Source organism: Jaculus jaculus, chromosome 4 (assembly GCF_020740685.1).
Source record: "Jaculus jaculus isolate mJacJac1 chromosome 4, mJacJac1.mat.Y.cur, whole genome shotgun sequence".
In the NCBI taxonomy this organism is placed as follows: domain Eukaryota; kingdom Metazoa; phylum Chordata; class Mammalia; order Rodentia; family Dipodidae; genus Jaculus; species Jaculus jaculus.
This window is the reverse complement of record NC_059105.1, coordinates 99,244,345-99,263,749: the sequence shown is the minus strand read 5'-3', so window position 1 is coordinate 99,263,749 and position 19,405 is coordinate 99,244,345. Positions and strand designations below refer to the sequence as shown.

The 19,405-nt window shown below is 34.7% G+C and overlaps 2 protein-coding genes across 2 annotated transcripts in view; one reads left to right on the top strand and one right to left on the bottom strand.

Moving 5' to 3' along the window:
• Positions 1 to 19,405, bottom strand: part of Lrp1b (LDL receptor related protein 1B) — a 2,087,209-nt gene that overhangs the window by 2,000,726 nt on the left and 67,078 nt on the right. The gene's annotated exons all lie outside the window — the stretch shown is intronic.
• LOC101605570 (signal peptidase complex subunit 1-like) lies at positions 6,854 to 7,328 on the top strand. Its single transcript, XM_012952493.2, has one exon. The coding sequence runs from the start codon at positions 6,956 to 6,958 to the stop codon at positions 7,262 to 7,264; it is 309 nt and encodes a 102-aa protein (XP_012807947.1). The 5' UTR covers positions 6,854 to 6,955; the 3' UTR covers positions 7,265 to 7,328.

Below are 19,405 nucleotides of genomic sequence, written 5' to 3'. Positions count from 1 at the left end.
CTCCCTTGTGCTTTTCTTGATTCTCTTCAAGCTTCCTTAACATGACGGATGAATACTAAGCCTACAATAAGTATGGTGATTTGCATTGCCAAAAGCTGACTCTATCAATACATTTGTTGATGAGAACTTAAGGAGGAAAAAGGTAAGAACTCCACAGGGGTAGTGCTAATTGATTTTCTTTATACACACATAAGCAATTATACAAGTGACCATCTGTTTGTGTGCATGAAGTTAATGAGGACAGAAAGGGAATCAAATTTAGTTTACTAAAATCTTCAATCCAATTGTTTCAATACAATCTCATATATGACAAAAGGAAAAAGGAAAGGTGCCTTGGCTCATAGGATAAATCCTCACAAGGGATGAACAGTGAAAATAGGGGTATGCCTGAAACACGGGAAACATGAACTAACCTGCGCCATTATTTCCAAATATTATTCTCATATGTAGTAGGCAAGTTGGACATATAAAATACAGAAAATAGCTAACTTCAATATTGCTAGGACAAATAGCAATTTTTTCATAAATTTTGTTGTTTGATCCTGCATGTGAGGAGCAAGTGTGGGCATTTCCGTAATAGCATAGACTAGTTTAGATAATAACTGCTAAAAATATAAATCTGAGATGCCAATATTAAGAGACATATCATTTATATTATTAATTCAATGGATGTATTATATGCATGTATAAAATGATTACATATTCATGATGTGTATATATTATAATGTGCATATGTCATTTGTGGAAAAGAAATATTTACAGTCAAAGTATTGATTTTACCTATCCATTCCAACTGAAATATTCAATATGTCATATTACTAGAATTTTTCTGCCATTGCAAATATATCTAAATTCATAAAGAACTGCCCTAATCTTAAATAGTAATATCAGTAGGATTGGCATGAAAAGCCTAATGTTTATTAATTATACAATAACTACAGTCTTGTCTTTTGTAACTCATTCTGTGTTGTTTTGCACATTGCAGGACAAGAAGGTCCATTCTTAAGACCATTATTATTCACAAAAGTAATTAAAATTTAATATACCAATGTAATTATATATACAGCAAAGTGATCAAAGTGTCCTATATATGAAAGACAAAAGAATGCTTAGTTGAGAGCCCTATCTGACAGTAAGCACATCAAGGAAGGAGTGAAATAATGAAATATTTTAACACTAATTGAAATACAGTCACGAGCTCAGTGGAGAAACAGTAGACCATATATTTTGTGCTATGGTTGAAGCATTTGTTTTTTTTTTCTTTTTAAAAATATTTTATTTTTATTTATTTATTTATTTACTTATTTGACAGGAAAGAGGGCTGAGAGAGAAACAGAGGAGAGAGAGAGAGAGAGAGAGAGAGAGAGAGAGAGAGAGAGAGAGAGAGAGAATGGGCACACCAGGGCTTCCAGCCACTGCAAATGAATTCCATACATGCACTCCCCCTTGTGCATATGGCTAAGGTGGGTCCTGGGCAATAGAATCTGAGTCCTTTGGCTTTGAGGCAAAAGCCTTAACCGCTAAGCCATCCCTCCAGCTCAGGTATTTTCTATTCTACTGCAGTTATTTTCTATTATGAGAAGATGTTCTCTAGTATACACAAAAATACTGAAACTCAATTTTGTCACAGAAGGAATGATTTTCACTAGGAAAGGACATTTTGGTGGATAGAACTTGATTTTATTTAAATAAAGAGGTTAAATTAGTTTGTCCTTCCATTTCAAATACATTACAAAATGCAATTTAAAAATCAAATAGTACAGAGTAGATAGCACCAAATCTAAATCTGCAAGGAAAACTAAAGGTACTGAGAATTCAAAACATTCCACAGGGATGCTGATTTCTACTTTTAGCCCTTATTTTTTTCATTAGTTTCTGAAATTAATCGCAAACCCTTGGTAAATGCTTTCATATTTAATCCCCTGAATCCCTCTAAATCTTCCATCTTTGCATAGAGAATGTCTGTTTCTCTACTAGTATCAGTCTTCACAAGACAGTTTGGGGACAGACATTTCCGGATACTTGCAACCAAATGAGCATGCTTACTTAAACAAAATGACACAAAAGTAAGCCTGGGCCTGCATTATATTGATGAATACCTATAACTGCCAGATTCCGTCAGTAGATTGGAATTTCCCAAGAGATAAATTCATTTTTGTCACCCCAAACTACAGAATTTAATGCTGGGAATCAAAATGAATAAAGTCACTTGAACTAAATTAGTATGCAGCTGGTTAAAGAACTCGTTCTAACTCAAATTTGAAATTTCTACTACACCCATGTTCATTGTTGCTCAGTTTACAACAGAAAGGGAATTGAATCAACTTAATTGTCTATTGACAGGTGACTGAATAATAACAATGTGGAATATATACAAGTGTGATTTTTCAGTTGTAAAGAAAAATGAAATTATGAAATTTGTGGGAAAATGGATGAAAGGAAGTAAGATAGACCCTGAAAAACAAAAACTGAATGGTGTTTCTCACTTGTAGATTTTAACTTTTAATATTTCTGACTATGTACTTTGGCGACATATGTGGGTATAAACTAGATGGGAGAAAATTAAGGGGAGCAAGAGGTATTGAGAAGGTGTAGGTTGGGCAAAATGAAAATGAAAGCAGGGTTATGGTGGAGGGGATGGCATGGAAGGGAAAATAATTTGACTGAAAGACTAAAAACTAACTCTTCTAAATGATTTTAGAAACCTAACAATTCCTATGCCAATAATTTTAATTAAAAAGAAAATAAACACTTATGTAAATAGCTCAAATTTTGTAGGATTGGCTCTAAAACGTTTGAAATAATTCATATAATCTTGTTTAATAAGTGCATTTTTCACATTGCTGAATTTTATGAGCAACTTAATCTTGTATTTGAAGTTAGTGAGCTATTGTGGAATAAGATATCATTCCCTTGGTAAACATACAGTACACCCCTAATGTGTGTTCATTATCATCTTATGTGTTAGGGGCCAAATAGTATCCAAGACAGAAGAGTTTCCCTTATAGAGTACAGACTGTCTAAGCAAAGAGGATAGAGGTAAATGTGGGAAGTTTTACAAATAGCCATGGTAAATATGAGAGGAACAACGTGGATGCCAACAGAATAATAACCTCATAGGGTTAGGAAAAACCCTCTGGTGGGTACAATTAAAATTAAGGCTTGGAAAATACAAACTGAAAATATTGGGCAAGTCTAAAAGTAGATTGAGGGCTTATTACACACTCCAAGAGGTTGATTCTGGAGAAGACTTAAAGAGTATGAAGGAAAAAATATATAATGGAAATAAATAAATGTACTGATAAAAATCACCAAAACTTTTAGAATTATAAGATATAACTGAATATTATTGTTTAATTATTCTATTGTGATATTAGAGTTTTTCATATAACATGGCTAAATTCATCCTACATGTTTTTGTGAGAGTTTTCCTCACCTCCTAGGAGCTGTCAGGACCTTTGGTAGTACCACTGAATTTCAATTACAGCTTAATTGTTACTGTTTAATAACTGTGGATCCTGTGACATGACACATCACCATCAGATCACCAGAGCACCCCTGAGATGTTTAACCTACTTACCTCAGAGCTTAATAGCCACTCATGGTGTGCTAACAATGATGACCCATGACTATGCAAGATTCCAGCTGCTCATAGAGTGAGGTGTGCAGCTTGAGTGGATCTTGTGCTCAAGCATTTCACTGTATTTCATAAGTGTACACAGTAAAGAAAATTGTACCTTTGATTTTTTTTTTTTACTTACACCTAGAAAACACTGGACCTGTTCTTGCAAATATGAACCAGTTCCCCTTTCACTATGTGTCAGCATCGAAAAAAGTAGTATTAACATACAAAAATTAAAAGAAAAACACTAAATTTTCTCTTAGTGCTAAATGCTCTGGAGATGAAATGTCTCCTCTACTTACAAAGTCTCATAATATACTTACCACACGAACTTGAAAGAATCTTGTCATTAAAATTTGGACAGAGTACAGGTAGAAAAAAGATTTAAATCTACCAGGAAAATGTAGGCCAGTCTTTGGAGATCACTGTCTATAGCAGAGGTATTTAAATTTTATTTTGGATAGAGATATGACTCAGAAACAAACAAAACTGACAAGCAAAAACTGGCAGGAACTCTATATTTATTGAACATATGAGTGGAAAATATTTCAAAAATTGCTATCATATGCATTGATATTTTTCTATAGTCTTTATGACATTCTAACTTTATGATATTATTATACCAGGAGGTATGTAATCAGAAAAATTAATATGAAACAAATAAAGACTTCTTTGCATATTTCCTTTCCTTATCCCAACATACCACTCTTCTACAATTCTAACAGATTTGTTTTGCAGGATCTATTTCACATTCACTATCCATTTGCAATAAATATTTTGTTTACACTGTTTCTTTTCACCTAACTTACATGCCTAATGTGTTCTCAAGTACCAAAAAAAAGACAACTCAGTATTTTCATGAAGCTCTCAAAGAAACAATAAAACAAGAGTGTTTAACTTTTTAGAGTTTCTTATGGCTTTTTAAATTCTGTCATCTAATGGTACTAATGTTCATGGATTATACATAACTTTAGCAGTTACCAAGCACTGTTGCTTCATTTTGGTATTTAACCAACCTCAACCACTGTTTTTGCCTTATATACTTCTCATTGTGAACATTTACACCTTAATTACCTCAATCCTTATGTCTAGGCTTGATTTAAAAACACATGAATGGTAATAACTATTTCCTGTTTCACTTTTGTAAGAAGGCCAAGCTTGTGTGCAGCAAACTGATCAGAACCATGAACATCAGCAATGCGTTTTGTGCTTCCTTGACTTGAAAATCCCAGTTCTAAGGGGATGAAAACACAGATCTCCAATGTAGAAGTTGGGGTACAGGAGAAAGCTTTCCAATGTTTCCTGCCAATGCATACAGTCATACTGATATCTAAGCGTGTAGAACAATGACATGGAAACACTAATGCTTAAAAAAATGATGATTGATTAAAAAAAAAATACAGCTAGAAGTTTAGCCATGTAATAACATATTTATGCTTCATTCTTATATTCTCCCACATTTATTTTTCCAGTTCTGCATGGAAATAATTCTTGGCAAAGATATAATATTTTATAGAGTTTGGGAATTATCTCATAAACAGATAGAATTACAAAATGAGTTATGCAGTAGATTAGCTCTGTGCCTCTTAACTCTTCCCTGATCAGTTTGTTCCTGTTATATACTCAGATTCAGCCCAACTTGCTGTTTCTTCGACAATCTTTATGTGCCCAATAGGAAAGAGCCACAGGTCTTTTTTGACACCCCATGCCTTTTCAAAGAACTTCAATGAAAGTAATGTTTACTTTCACTCAATCACTTGCTTACACCCTATCCGGCATCATATGCCTCTGAAGAGCTCTCTCTCTTTTTTTTTTTTTTTTTTTTTTTTGTAAACTGTGTAATGTCACTGTTTGGTTTGAAAAGATAAGTTTATTCTTTACTTTAGTCTAGTCATAAGATTTCTTCAAAACCTTCTGTTTTACCTTACTCTAGGTCATTACAAGAAACAAAGAAATGTCTAAGTGCCCATCACTGAAGTAGACTTAAAATGTTCCCAGCATGGTTCAGGGAATTGTGTGGAAGAGCAGGTGGAAAGATTGTTAGAGCCACAAGTTGAAGGTCTACATGTAAGTCAAAAATTCAATACATATTTGCTAAAGATGAGAATATCTGCCCTATTGAACAACAGAACAACTCAGAGTGTTAAAATGATAGAAATAAAGGCTAAATTGTATTTTAATATTATTCTACAATATTATGCCCTTTTGTCACTTAAGTTTATAAACTGAACTTCCACTATTTTGACAGGATGTTCAAAATATTTGGAACTTCCTTATCTGTCATCAGCAGTTCCTATGGGATAGGTGTCCTGTCTCATAAATGAAGAGACCTGTAATTATTATTTTTACGGTTCTCATGTAAGTGTTACACATAAAAAGATGCTGCCCCCATGAGTTCCCAGGTGTCTGCTCCTGTACTTACCCACCCTCAGCCAGTCACTGACCCCTATTCCAGACACCTCTTCTTTTTCTCAGTGTATTTAGGTGCCCTCCTGCTTTCTGAACTCTGAGAAATACCTTAGAACATTTTCAGAATTTCTTCTCAATGCCTAGCACAGCATTTGCCTATACTTTGTGCTCAGTATTATGGAATATAAGTTTTAAGAAGGCAAAATAATATATTTAAGTCCTTTTTTTTCTCACTTTTATCATATCATTTTTGGTCTGAGCAGTTTTACACAAAAATAGTTAGGTATCCCAAAAATGTATTTACTCCCTGGTTATTTTTCAGAGGTGTGATTTGTAGAAAGTGCTTCACCTTCATTTACCTTATGTTTCACATTTGTATAATAGGTAAAAGTGCAGGCATGATGTACAAAGCTTTACCTACTCGACATTGAAAATCTGAATCTACCAGTTATTAGCACTAGGAACGATTGTTTCACTTTTCTGAGTGACAACAGGCAACACACAAAAACTTAAAGTAGGTTTTTCACGTGAGGGTTCATGGTGGCATAATGTAAATTATACATCTAAGACTGGAATGGAAATCAAGAGTACCATGAGAATGAGTACTCCAATTTGAAGTGCATTACGGGAATATTCCCATTCATTCTAATTGTTTTAGAAGATTTAGATTATAAGGAGGGTAATACAACTCCAAGAGTCAGAAAAGATATATTTGCACTCTGAAAACAGGTGCATGTTTTAGCTTGGAAACTATACTTGAATAGGGATGTTAATTAAAATAAACAAAAGTCTTCCAGGGCCGCGGCCATCGCGCTCCGGGGCTCGGCAGACCGGCTGGGAGAAGCTCGGTACCTGGCTTCGACCTCCACAGTCCTTAAATACCGGCTGCCGTCGCTCCGCTGTGCAGCGTGCTCTCTGCCCACCATGCTGGAACACCTGAGCTCGCTGCCCACGCAGATGGACTACAAAGGGCAGAAGCTAGCTGAACAGATGTTTCAAGGGATTATTCTTTGTTCTGCAGTAGTTGGATTTATCTACGGTTATGTGGCCGAACAGTTTGGGTGGACCGTCTACATAGTGATGGCTGGATTTGCGTTCTCGTGTTTGCTGACCCTTCCTCCGTGGCCCATCTATCGCAGACATCACCTGAAGGGGCTACCTGTTCAAGACTCAGCCATAGAAGATAAGAAACCGGGGAACAGGAAAGTTAAGGGGCATGCTAAAAATAATTGATTGGGGCTTTCATGATTCAGCACCTGCTTTTGTTTCCTGTGAGATGAGTAAAATGCTTTAATAAACAAAGCATAACTTAATCCTAGTCTCTTACAGCCCAGCTGTGTAGAGATTGAGTTCTCTGTTTTAGTTCTGACTCAGTTGTGTTTACACTTGTAAATATTTTATACCATCTCTTCATAATCCTGTTATGAAATTGAGAAAATATAAATATGCAGTGTTCTTTTCAGGTATTCGTGAATAAATGCCTCATAACTGAAAAAATAAATAAATAAATAAATAAACAAAAGTCGTAGAATTTAAATCAAGGTGTGTCTGCAATCAAAGTACAATTTCTTTACTCTTTCCATAACAATTAACAATATAAAAATGAGGGGTACTTCACAGTGAAATGGATTTACTAAACGGTAGAATTAATGTTCCCTGGAAATCTTTCAGAAAGATGATTTGAAGACAAAATCTTACCAAATTATGCAAAACTTTTATTGCCATTGTATTCTATTGAATGATATATATATATATATATATATATATATATATATATATATATATATATATATACACATATGGTATTAACAATGTTGTTCTCTACCTATGAGTAAAGAAAGGCAATTTTCAAGTTGTACAAAGGTAGGAATTATATATTGCTTGTTCTATCAAGCAATGGCTACATCTTTCTTTCTGTCTACAAGAATGACAGATTAATTAATTAATTTAATTATTGAGATAGGGTCTCACTGTAGCCCAAATTTACATGGAATTTACTCTGTTGTCCAGACGATCCTTGAACTCACAACAATCCTTCTACCTCTACCTCCGCAGTACTGATCTGAAAGGTCTGAAAGATGAGAATGATCTGTTCCAAGTTCAACTATTTTTCCTCAGATTTCATTGTGTCATTTTTTCTTACTGCTGTATAGAATTCCATTGTGTAGATATACCACATCATAGTTATCCATTCTTCTAGTGATGGACATCTGAGTTGATTCCAGCTCTTAGCTATTATGAACTGAGCTGCTACACACATGGTTGAGCAAATCTCTCTGGCCTGTGGTTTGAAGGTTTTAGGATAGATGCCCAATAAGGGAATAACTGGGTCTGTTGGTATCTCTATAGTCATGTTTTCCACCATATCCAGCCTTGTCTTGGCTTCATATCTAAGTCAGAGAAAATGGTACTGTTACTAGTGATAAATTCTCTATTATCCATTGACATCATCTTACAATAAAAATACACCTCATAGACTAGGGTAGGATCCTTGAAATAAAAGAAAATTAGTGGAATCAGTTTAGGTTACTATAAACAGATGAATGGATAAAGAGTGTGTGGAATACATGCAGAATGGAATTTAATTCAGCCATGTAGAAAAATGAAAAGAAATTTTCAGGAAAAGGAATGAATTTGGAATTATAATAGTAACAGACAAATGTCACATGTTGTTTCTCTATGCCAATCCTAATTTAATTTTATATAAGTCTACTTAGGTTGTGAATGTGGGTATAGGTTATGAATAAAGAAAAGGAAATATGGTAGGGGAAAAGGAGGTTTTAGGCAAAGAGGAGAAAGAAAATTGATGATGTATAAAATTGGAAAGAGGACTTCAAAGTATGTAAAAGCAAAAGTGGGGCGCCCAGGTATAAATGGAGAAGTTTGGGTGAGGAAGACCAAGAAAACCAATGTAGGAAAATGACATAATAAAATATTACAAAGTGTGGGAGCTGAATTAAAACTACTAGTTGAAAAAGTCTGCTGTCCACGTTTAAATTTCCCAGCTACCCATATAAATTTGGGCAATAAGAGACCAGAACATGCACACACACACACACACACACACACACACACACAAGCATGCATACACACAAATCAAAATAGTAAAGTATTACCTTATTATGTTCATAAGATATCAAAAAAAAAAGTATTGGGAATATTTAATCTTTCTTGAAATCATAAAAATGTGTTCTTTTGTTACATACATGATTGAATAAAGTCTTATTTACAGACTTCTGAATTCCTTATAAAGATTTATCAAAAAACACATGAGAATGAATGAAATTCTAACTCATTGTGTTACAAAAAATAAGCCATATTCAAAAAGACTAGTGGTGTACTTGTATTCTTTCATATATAATATTAAAGTATAAAGTGCAACATGAGAATGGAGGAAGATGTCCAATGCAGGGAGGGGAGAAAAAACAAAAAAGAGTAATCGAGTAGGTAACATGGAAACATAAGAATGAATGTTATGGGGAGGAAAAGTCCCCAGAGTTAGGGTGTAGGGTAGAAATTAGAGCAAATTAGGAAGTATGAGTACAAAGTAAAATAATGAATATTTATGAAAATGTCATAAGAAACCTATTATTTTGTATGTGAATAAAAAAGATAAAAGAGGAAAGAAAGTATCTGATGTTTCTTGTCCTTCTTATGAAAACATGCTATTCTTTCTTGGTAAGGTTATTGTAACAGAAGACAGTATTTCTCATGCTCTTACCAAAAGAGTTTCAGAATGAATTTCAAATGTTTCTATATTTTCTATTTGCTCTCTAAATTCAATTTCATGATCTGTTTCCTACAAAGAAACTGAGAATGATTGTGTGCACTGTATATGTTTGGGATGAGTAGTGTTCATTCTCTGGGAGAGTACAGGGAATATTTTATGATACGTTCTTGTCTACACTGATGTGGGAGTTTTTCAGGTTGTATGTTTTTTGAGGTTTGAATGTCAAAAGGACATCATGTGACTCGTCTAGGCTCTCAAAAGGTTAAATGTAAGACCATCATAGGCTTTTAGAGGAAGGGAAGCTGTTGTCAAGAAGTGTTAAAACTCTGAGCCTGACACTGTTCTGCTGAAAGTTTGAAAAATCCACAGAATGAATGTGAGCATGTAAAGACGTTTAATGCTTGGTGAAGGTAGGGTTTATTTTATATTTTTCTATTTATTTCCATCTATATTCTATTTATTTCTATCACTTAACAAAGAAAACATTGCCATACTAATCTGTGTTTATAGTCATATGCTTGGACATTCTGCAGTAAATATTGCGCTTTGGAAAATTTGTATTCATGCATTTATTCTACATGCATATGGAATATTCCATATGTCTCTATGTTTTAAAAGAACACATATGAAGAGATAATAAGTGTTCCTCTGGCAGTAATTATTTACCCTATAACAAGCATAACAATTCCTAATGTGCAAAATTTAGTTAAAATAATGTAATTGTATTAATTTCAAATTTATTTGTAACGAATACTTAAGCAGTACTCAGATGAGTACTTTTAAAGAAAGACACAAGTTGCAAAATAAGTGTAATATGCCATCTGAACACACAGTTAAGATCCATAGGCAAGCTCAGAGTTGTCTTTATTGTGCTTTTAAGGGAATAAAGTTAAAACCTGAATTGTAAAAGGATGTAGTTAAATGACAGAGGTCTATTTTCAAAAGAGATTAGTAGCATGATATTGATATGAAGAAAATATCATTCTGGTGGGGTTAATTATTAATTCTATTTATGCCTAAATTTTATGCCTAACTTCCAAGAAATACTTTACTGTTTCAATGTGGCATTAGGAGAAAATGAGTTGCAAAATAGCCCAGAATGGATGGCATAGCCTATGTGTAAGTAAATGTATTTTTAATATGTCTGAGACTTTGTACAGAGATTTTGTAGTTTAATTTTTTGAGGGAAAAAAAAGTCATCAACTGAGGAGCTGAGCAAAACTGACTTGTTCATAAACATTTTCAGTCAGGAAATATGGACAGATACTCAACAGGAGATTCTTCTGGTCTCTTTCTAAATTCACTGATCTTAGAAATAATTTATCAGAGCTGCAGTAAAATCTCTTTCTAGGGAATACAGAAAAGTATTATATCTGCTGTATTGTATCTGCTCCACTTAATGTTCACCAAAGAATATAACATTAGGTTATTTCAGAAAGCAGGGGGTACTCAAAACGTCTGGGAAATACATTAGGAAAGAGAACAATTTATGTGTAACATCTCAGGTGTCCTTCTGTGATGGATTCTGCATTAAGATAATTAAGTTTGAAATGATCATGTGCAATAGGAATCAAAATTTAATCATTTTTAGAGTTCAGTGATAACATTATATCTTTAATGTTTACTTATAATTTGAGTCAGAGATTATGAGTCATATTTATCTAATGGTTATTAGATTTCAGAATATAAATACCTACTAAACTAATTTAATTGAAGCTGATATATAAAACCCTCATTAAGTTTTCACTTTTTTGTCCTGAGGAAAGGGAACTTTAGATTAACAAAATTGCAGCCCATGCAATGTGGAGGGGAACTCTCCCACAGGGACCTCAATGAGGGTCCCTTAGTGAGTGGGCTATCTTGCTTGTTCAGGAGTTTGCAAGAGAGATTAGTTGGAAAGCTGTTAAGGCTCTAGACAGAGAAATAGTTTTGACTCATGAAGTTATCCCTTCCCCATAAAAACACTTAATAGGTTCCTTCACATATCATCTGTGACCTTGGACACATTTCTATGACCTCTTAAAAGATAGCCTGGTAAACTGACTGTCATTGTAAAAGTTAGGTTACCTTCATATGCTCTTAAAATCAGAAAATAAAATTATGATAAACATGATCTAGAAAAAGTACTAGTTTCTACAGCCATACTGTAACATTTCTGACCTCTAAAAGCTGCAGCATAAAGAAGTGGTGACTTATTAGAGGCAGAAGCATGACCCAGAAAATCAATCTGCCTGGTTATTGCTGACCACTGCCTATTCACATTCTCGGCAAAGCCTGCCAATCATGAAAATATTTCATGATCTGATCCTATCCACTTCTAAAACAATGATGAATGGGCTTGTTTCAACCATAAGATGAAAGCTGAGGAAGAATTTTGAAGTTGATGTCTACTAGATGGAGCAGAAATAATTAATGGTCTCTTATGGCAGCGCAATTTATCAGGGATGACACCAAATCAGGATGCCTGGGTAATAAGTGTTAACCATCACTATGCCAAAATATTGACAACTCAATTCAAAGCAATATTCAGAATCTGCTGAATGGACCCAAATACTGACTTATAATACGAGGCAAGGATTTGAATGATAGTAAGAGATCATTTATTAATTTTATTCCTGGTCCTTTTTTTGTTATTAAATATGGTTTAATACTCTTCTCCATTATCTCCATAAGAGTATGAAAACCAATGATATCTTTAAAGTATCATGTTCAGATACTTTTAGAAAAATAAATTTATTGTTAAGTGACTATGGAAACTTTAGAATATTTTCAAATAAATCTTTAAACATTTTCAGGATAAAGCATCATGTTCAATAAATAATAAAAAAGTCAATACCAGAGAAAATATGATTCTGAAAACACTGACAATAGTAATATAAAAAAAAAAACTTCTCAAAATTTCCATCTAAGAAGTGTTTCTATTTTTTGTGTCATTTTATAAATATCCTCATTTTCTATAACAGATTTAAAATTTAAACATGAAATTATTTTTTCCTCATTCAAAATCTAAAATTTGTTTAGAGTAATTAATTGCTATGGCATAGTGACTGATAGAATTGTATTTGTCGTAATTGTTTTTTAGACAGATGGAACTGGTCTGACAGCCAAAAAAGCTGTAAGACAGGGAATACCAAAAATTACATAACAGATTTTTATGTAAGACCTTTAGATGTATTAGTAAAGAACATTGAAAATAATGCATACAATTAATAGTAAGCCTTTCCCCATTAAAAAAAAATAGCTCAAAAGAATGTTTTATTTAACTAGGAACATACTGACCTCTATCTGGTCTTAACACTGACTACAACAAATATTTCTAAATTTTAATGATAATTTTATAATTTTAAAATTTAATATGAGATGAACTATACAACCTTTACTTCCCCCTTTAGTTTTCTAAAGAACATAATGCCCATTAATGAAAATTAATTTTTAAGGAAATATACTTCTTGATTATATCAGTATTAGTGTGTTCAACTTCTAAAATTGGAGAAATGCTGTTGAAATTTCATTTTTTCAGTGATTTATTTTATCAGTATAAAATTACAGATACTAAATAAATTGTACTAAAACACAAGATTTAGACTTTAATCTTGTCTCTACCACACAAATATTTTTTTAGAATCATCTCACACAAATATCAATGTCTTTTCGAGCTGGAGAAAAGGCTCAGTGGTTAAAAGCACATGCTTGCAGTCTGATGGCCTGGGGTTGAAACCCTAATACTTATGTAAAGCAATAAGAGCAAAATGTCATCTGAATTGAGAGTTCCTATACAGTGCAAGAGACCTGGTGTGCATATTCTCTCTCTCTTACTCTTTCTCTCTTTGCAAATTGATAAATAAAATATTAAAATTATAAATCACTTTTGATGTTTAGGTTGATATACATATTGAAGATTATTGAAGACTTCCTACAGTATACATTATTATTGAATGTACTTCTATTATACTTTAGGAAGAATTCTGTGATATCTCAGACTAGGTGCTGCTCAGGTGAATGCCCACTTGCAGTAGCTGCTCTCTCTTCTTTAATCTTTGCTATAATAAGATAACTGGCAAGCACTCTACTGTGACTCTGACATTCTCACCAAGAGATAAGCAGGCTCTCCATTGACCTGGGCCCCTAAGTGGCCAGTGGCTACAGGGACACCATCATGCACGGTGGTGTGATGATTTGATTCAGGTCTCCCCCATAAACTTATGTGTTCTGAATGCTAGGTCCCCAGCTGGAGGCAATTTAGGAATTGAAGTCTCCTGAAAATGATGTATTTTGGGGATGGGCTTATGGGTATTATAGCAATCTTCCCATAACTCTCCTGTTACTATTTTCTACCTGATGTTGGCCAAGAGGTCATGCTGCAGTTTTGCTTGCCCTCATGGAACTTCCCTGTGAATCTATAAGCCAAAATAAACCCTTTCATCTCACACATTGCTTTTTGTCATTTTCTTTATTCCACCAATGAGAAATTAACTGAAACAGTAAAATTGGTACCAGGAAGTAGGGTCATTTTGACTGTGTGGCTTTGGGCCTTTTCTCACTGATTTAAGAGATAAATGTGAAAAAAAAAATTGCCCTAAGAAACACTTTGCAGTCCTATAAATACAGCTTGTTGGACCATTCTGGTAAGACTTAAAAGACCTGAATGTGCTAAGAACTATGGACTGTAAAGTTTTGCTTATGAGAATGAGAAATAACTTTGTAGGAACTGGTTTAGAAGCAGTTTGTTACAGAGACTTGCTATATTCTGCCTTTGTCAGGAGAACTTGTACATGGTTACTCTGAATAAAAATGGACTGGTGTCAAGAGATGGATATTGCACAGAAGGAAATGAAATCTGTTGCCCATTCAGCTGCAATTGTTTCAGAGATTGCAACAATTGAGGTGGAGCAGCTGATCTGCATTGGGACATTAGGAAGAATGCAGACTTCTTTGAGTAAGGAACCTGACTGCTGACAGAGTGTCCTGCTCTTCAAAGTTGGATTTATTTCTCCCTTGGATTAACTAATTTGTAGCACACCTGTTACTATGGAGTATAATAAATGCAGGAAAGTGAGGGTCATTGGATTTGCAATACTTTTTTTTTGTTTGTTTGCAAATGGCCATGCAAGTTTGTTGGATTATTTGTATGAAAGCCTGATGGAGCCATGTGGATGAACCATGGGTTTCAGTGGAGACCCAATGGAGATACCAGAACTATGGGATGGCTGCTAAGGAGACATGCTGGCACCAGATGAAGTTTTCCCAGACTGTGAGTAGTCTAGCTGGAGGGGTGGAATTAGAACTCCAGGGACTAATCACTAGTTAGAAGTAATCAAATTTGGAAACTTGACACTGGCTAGAGTTGGGCTTAGAGCTACAGACTTTGATGTTTGTCCTGCTTGTTTTAATTCTTGTATTGGTTAAATATTTCTGTGCTATGCCCAACTTTTGCAGTGTTAATGTTTATTCTGTGCCATTATGTTTGTTTGTTTGGTTGGTTGCTTTTTCTTTTATTTCTTTTGGGATTACTGCTCAGGTAAAAGGCCTTGGACTATGGGGATGTTTGAATATTATTGAGACTGATAAAAATCTGTGAGGACTTTTAAAGTTGAACTTGAATGCATTGCATTTTACATCAGGGATGGTTATCAGTTTATGGCTGTCTGGGGTGGGATGTGGTAGTTTGATTTGGGTGTACCACATAAACCTATGTATTCTGAACATTGGGTCCTCAGCTGAGGGAAATTTGTGAATTATAGAGGTGATATATTTTTGGGGGTGGGCTTATGGGTGCTATTTTTCTTCTTTGTGCCATTGTTTGACACACTCCCTGCTGCTATTGTCCATCTGATGTTGGGTAAGAGGTGATATTCACCTTTTGCTCATGCGTTTTTGGTAAGGTGTTCTCTGGCAGCAATGTGAGGCTGATGGCAACAGATACAAATTAACTAAGTCTTACCCTCCTATTCATGAAATGACTGAGTATGCCCCTATAAAACCAAGCCACATAAGTTATGCTTCCCCACGTCCTCGATATCCTCCTTATTCCCCACATTCCGTAGGTCGTACATAAAAAGCATCTATCCTTATAGTGTAAGTGAAAGATCTCCCCTCCCCTCCACTAGAAAGTTTGAAAAGATAACATTGAAAAGATAACTTCAGGCCTGTGTGGCCTGAAGTACTGTTCTTCAGGTCCCACCACTCTGTTGGTTTGTAGTAATAAATATCTTGGCCTCAAGAACATTCTAACTCAGTGTCCCATGCTCAAATCTAAATTCACAAATTAGGCAAGAATTCTTTAAGGAAGAACCTTTCTATGTATTTGTTTAGTCACATTATGAGAAACAGATTTATAACAATTATTATTTTTTTCTTAATACAATTATTAATTTTGATAGCATAGAGTCTTCTGTAAATATAGCTATCAATTTTTACACTCAAGTAACCTCACTAGGAACCTCAGTATCCTGTTTATGAAATCCTCATCATAGTGATGAATGCTCACTATGCAGGCCTCTGGTTTATCATGCAGACAACAAAACTATTCATCCTAGTGAGCAGATTTAAGTATGGTACTCCACCTTCATAGTTCTCTGACTAGCGACACTGTAGTTTCTTTCATGTGTGAAGTTTTTCTAAATCCAATTATTCTTACAACCAGATAGGAGGAAGGGTCATTATTTCAGTACATTAGCTGTTTAATTGGTAGGCATAAGAGTGAATCTATGTTTTTATTCTCTAGTACTGATATCCACTCGAGCCAGGAAAAGGGAATTGTACATCATGATGGAGAACTGTGAACTAAATGCCTTTCTATTCTTGACTGATACTGCATTCTTGAAATATTTTTGCAATATTTGCATCACCTGGCTTAGTTAAAATGGGATGTCTTATTGTCATAGCAAGACATACAGATAAAACATGTAATGAAAGCACTCAAGCATATATACACATACACCATGGACCACCTGCATCTATTTTTAGGTTTCCAGATCTATAGATAACTTGATATGACTAATGAAGTAAAAAGAATTTACAGAAAAAAATATGCATAAGGGAAAGTGATTTGGTATATGAGCCCCATTGTTTTACTTCACATCAGAGAGAATACACATGTATATATGTCCATGTCTCTAGTGAAAAACTTTAACCAGGGAGAGACTCCATAGCAGTTTTGAGTGTCATGTTAGAGAGGAGAAATAGTACAGAAATATTAAACAAACACAATGAATGTAGGTCCCAGCACCAGCATCAGGAAAAACTTGAAATGTTGATATATTAGAAAATCCAATCTTAAAACAAAGTAACTTTGCCATTTGTAGAAACACAAAATAGAAATTAGGCTAAGCAAAAGAAGCTATAGGTCAACATGTTCTCATTCTATGTATGTCAAACAGCTGAATTCAAGAGGCAGCCAGGACCCAGATGGTTACTATGGCCTAGAATTTGGAAGGATGGTCAATGATAATGAAGGGCTTCCTGAAGTCTGCGGTGAGTTATTCATTATAAATTTTCCTTGTACCTTATCTGTATGCTAGGAATCCAGGCACTGACCAAGGCCCTTTATTCATTTGCTATCAGTGCTGTCAAAGTATCATAAACTTAAGACTTTAAAATACAATGTTATTATCCCAAAATTTTGTTGTTCAAAATCTTTTATATATCAATGTCAAAAAATGCTAAAAAGTATGTTCCCTTCTTGAGGCACTAGAAAAATTATCAGGTTTTAGGGATTGTGCATTTTTCTTGTGTCACAGCCCATCTTCATCTTCAGAAATGGCTGATGCCTGACCTATTCTGTAAACAGTCTCATTTCCCTCAAATTCCTCTCCTGTTTGTGTCTTACATAGCAGGTACAATTGTAGATTATATCAGATTAATCAGTTGACTGGGATTTATAGATTTCCTGAGCCAGGATAACCCATAAAAATATTTTTGTTGGGCTGGAGAGATGGCTTAGCGGTTAAGCGCTTGCCCGTGAAGCCTAAGGACCCCGGTTCGAGGCTCGGTTCCCCAGGTCCCACATTAGCCAAGATGCACAAGGGGGCGCATGCATCTGGAGTTCGTTTGCAGAGGCTGGAAGCCCTGGCATGCCCATTCTCTCTTTCTCCCTCTATCTGTCTTTCTCTCTGTGTCTGTCACTCTCAAATAAATAAATTAATTAATTTTAAAAAATGAAAAAAAAATATTTTTGTTAAGGTCAGCTGATTTGCAGTCCTATTTTTAGCCCCCTCCTTATCTCTCCATTGTCATTGCATAGTTGTATTTTCTTAGTATCAGGATGTTTATGTCAGTGATGACCCACATTGTTTTGTCTTGCACATTCTACAGAAGATTCACATCCTGAGCTGGAGAGATTGCTTAATGGTTAAGGATCTTGCCTGCTAAAGCCAAAGGACCTAGGTTCCATTACCTAGGATCCATATAAGCCAGATGAACAAGGTGTCTTATGTGTCTGGAGATTGTTTGCAGTGGCTAGAGGCCCTGGCATACCCATTCTTTCTCTAATTCTCTTTCCTTTCTCTTTCTCTCTCTCTTTCTTTCTTTCTCTCTGCATCTTTCTCTCTGTCCAACAAATAAATAAAAATATAACATTAAATATTTTTGAAAGATCCACATTCTTTCTAAATGCTACACATATTTATCCAATGACAGTGTTCATAGATTTATAACATCACTACATCATAGCTCCAAAATCTTACCTAATTTGAACAACACAAATATCCCAGGTATTGCTATTGAAATCACTTAAATTAGTTATGTCTCACTCTGCAAATGATCCATTCCATGATGAAATTTCTCTTTATGTCTTGGTCATTGTGACTGAAAAGTCAATGAAATATCACCACCAATTTGTAAAAATGACTACTACAAAAATGTTAAAAAGTATGCACTAGGATAATGCAGGGAATGGAACTGCATTGCACTGCACTGCTGGTATGAGTATGGATTAGTACAGCTATTGTGGAAAACTATAAAGAGAACCTCAGGAAATTAAATATAAAATTACCACGTAATCCAAAAATAAAAGATTTTAAATTGGTGTTGAAGCTATATCTTGGACTCTGATGTTCATTTTTAGCACTGTTAAACATAGACAAGATATAAAATCAAATTAAATGTGTATAAAATAATTATTAAGAAAACATGGCAAATGCGTAAGGGAATACCACACAGCCTTAAATACAAAATAAAAATAGATCCTTCCTGGACAAAATCAGAAATGTAACAGGAGAACATTATATTGAGTTAAATAGGTCACAGGACAAATACCACATTTTTTCACTTACATTTTGACTTTAGCACCATCAAATCTACACAGGCAATGACTAAGAGAATAAGGAGATCATAATCAAGGGACAATAAACCTCCATTAACCATAAGAATAAGTCTGATTTGGTATGAAAGATCTATTGTACGACATGCTGAATCAGCTAATAGCACACTCCTTTCCATTAGTGAAGAAATAGATCTGGGATCTGCTCATCACCATGTTTTGTGCTGAAATTAAAATATAGACTGCTGGAAGCTGGGCGTGGTGGCGCACGCCTTTAATCCCAGCACTCGGGAGGCAGAGGTAGGAGGATCGTGAGAGTTCGAGGCCACCCTGAGACTACATAGTGAATTCCAGGTCAGCCTGAGCCAGATCGAGACCCTACCTC

Excerpts from the sequence above, each read along its gene's own strand:
- LOC101605570 (XM_012952493.2), top strand. The coding sequence starts at position 6,956 with ATGCTGGAACACCTGAGCTCGCTGCCCACGCAGATGGACTACAAAGGG.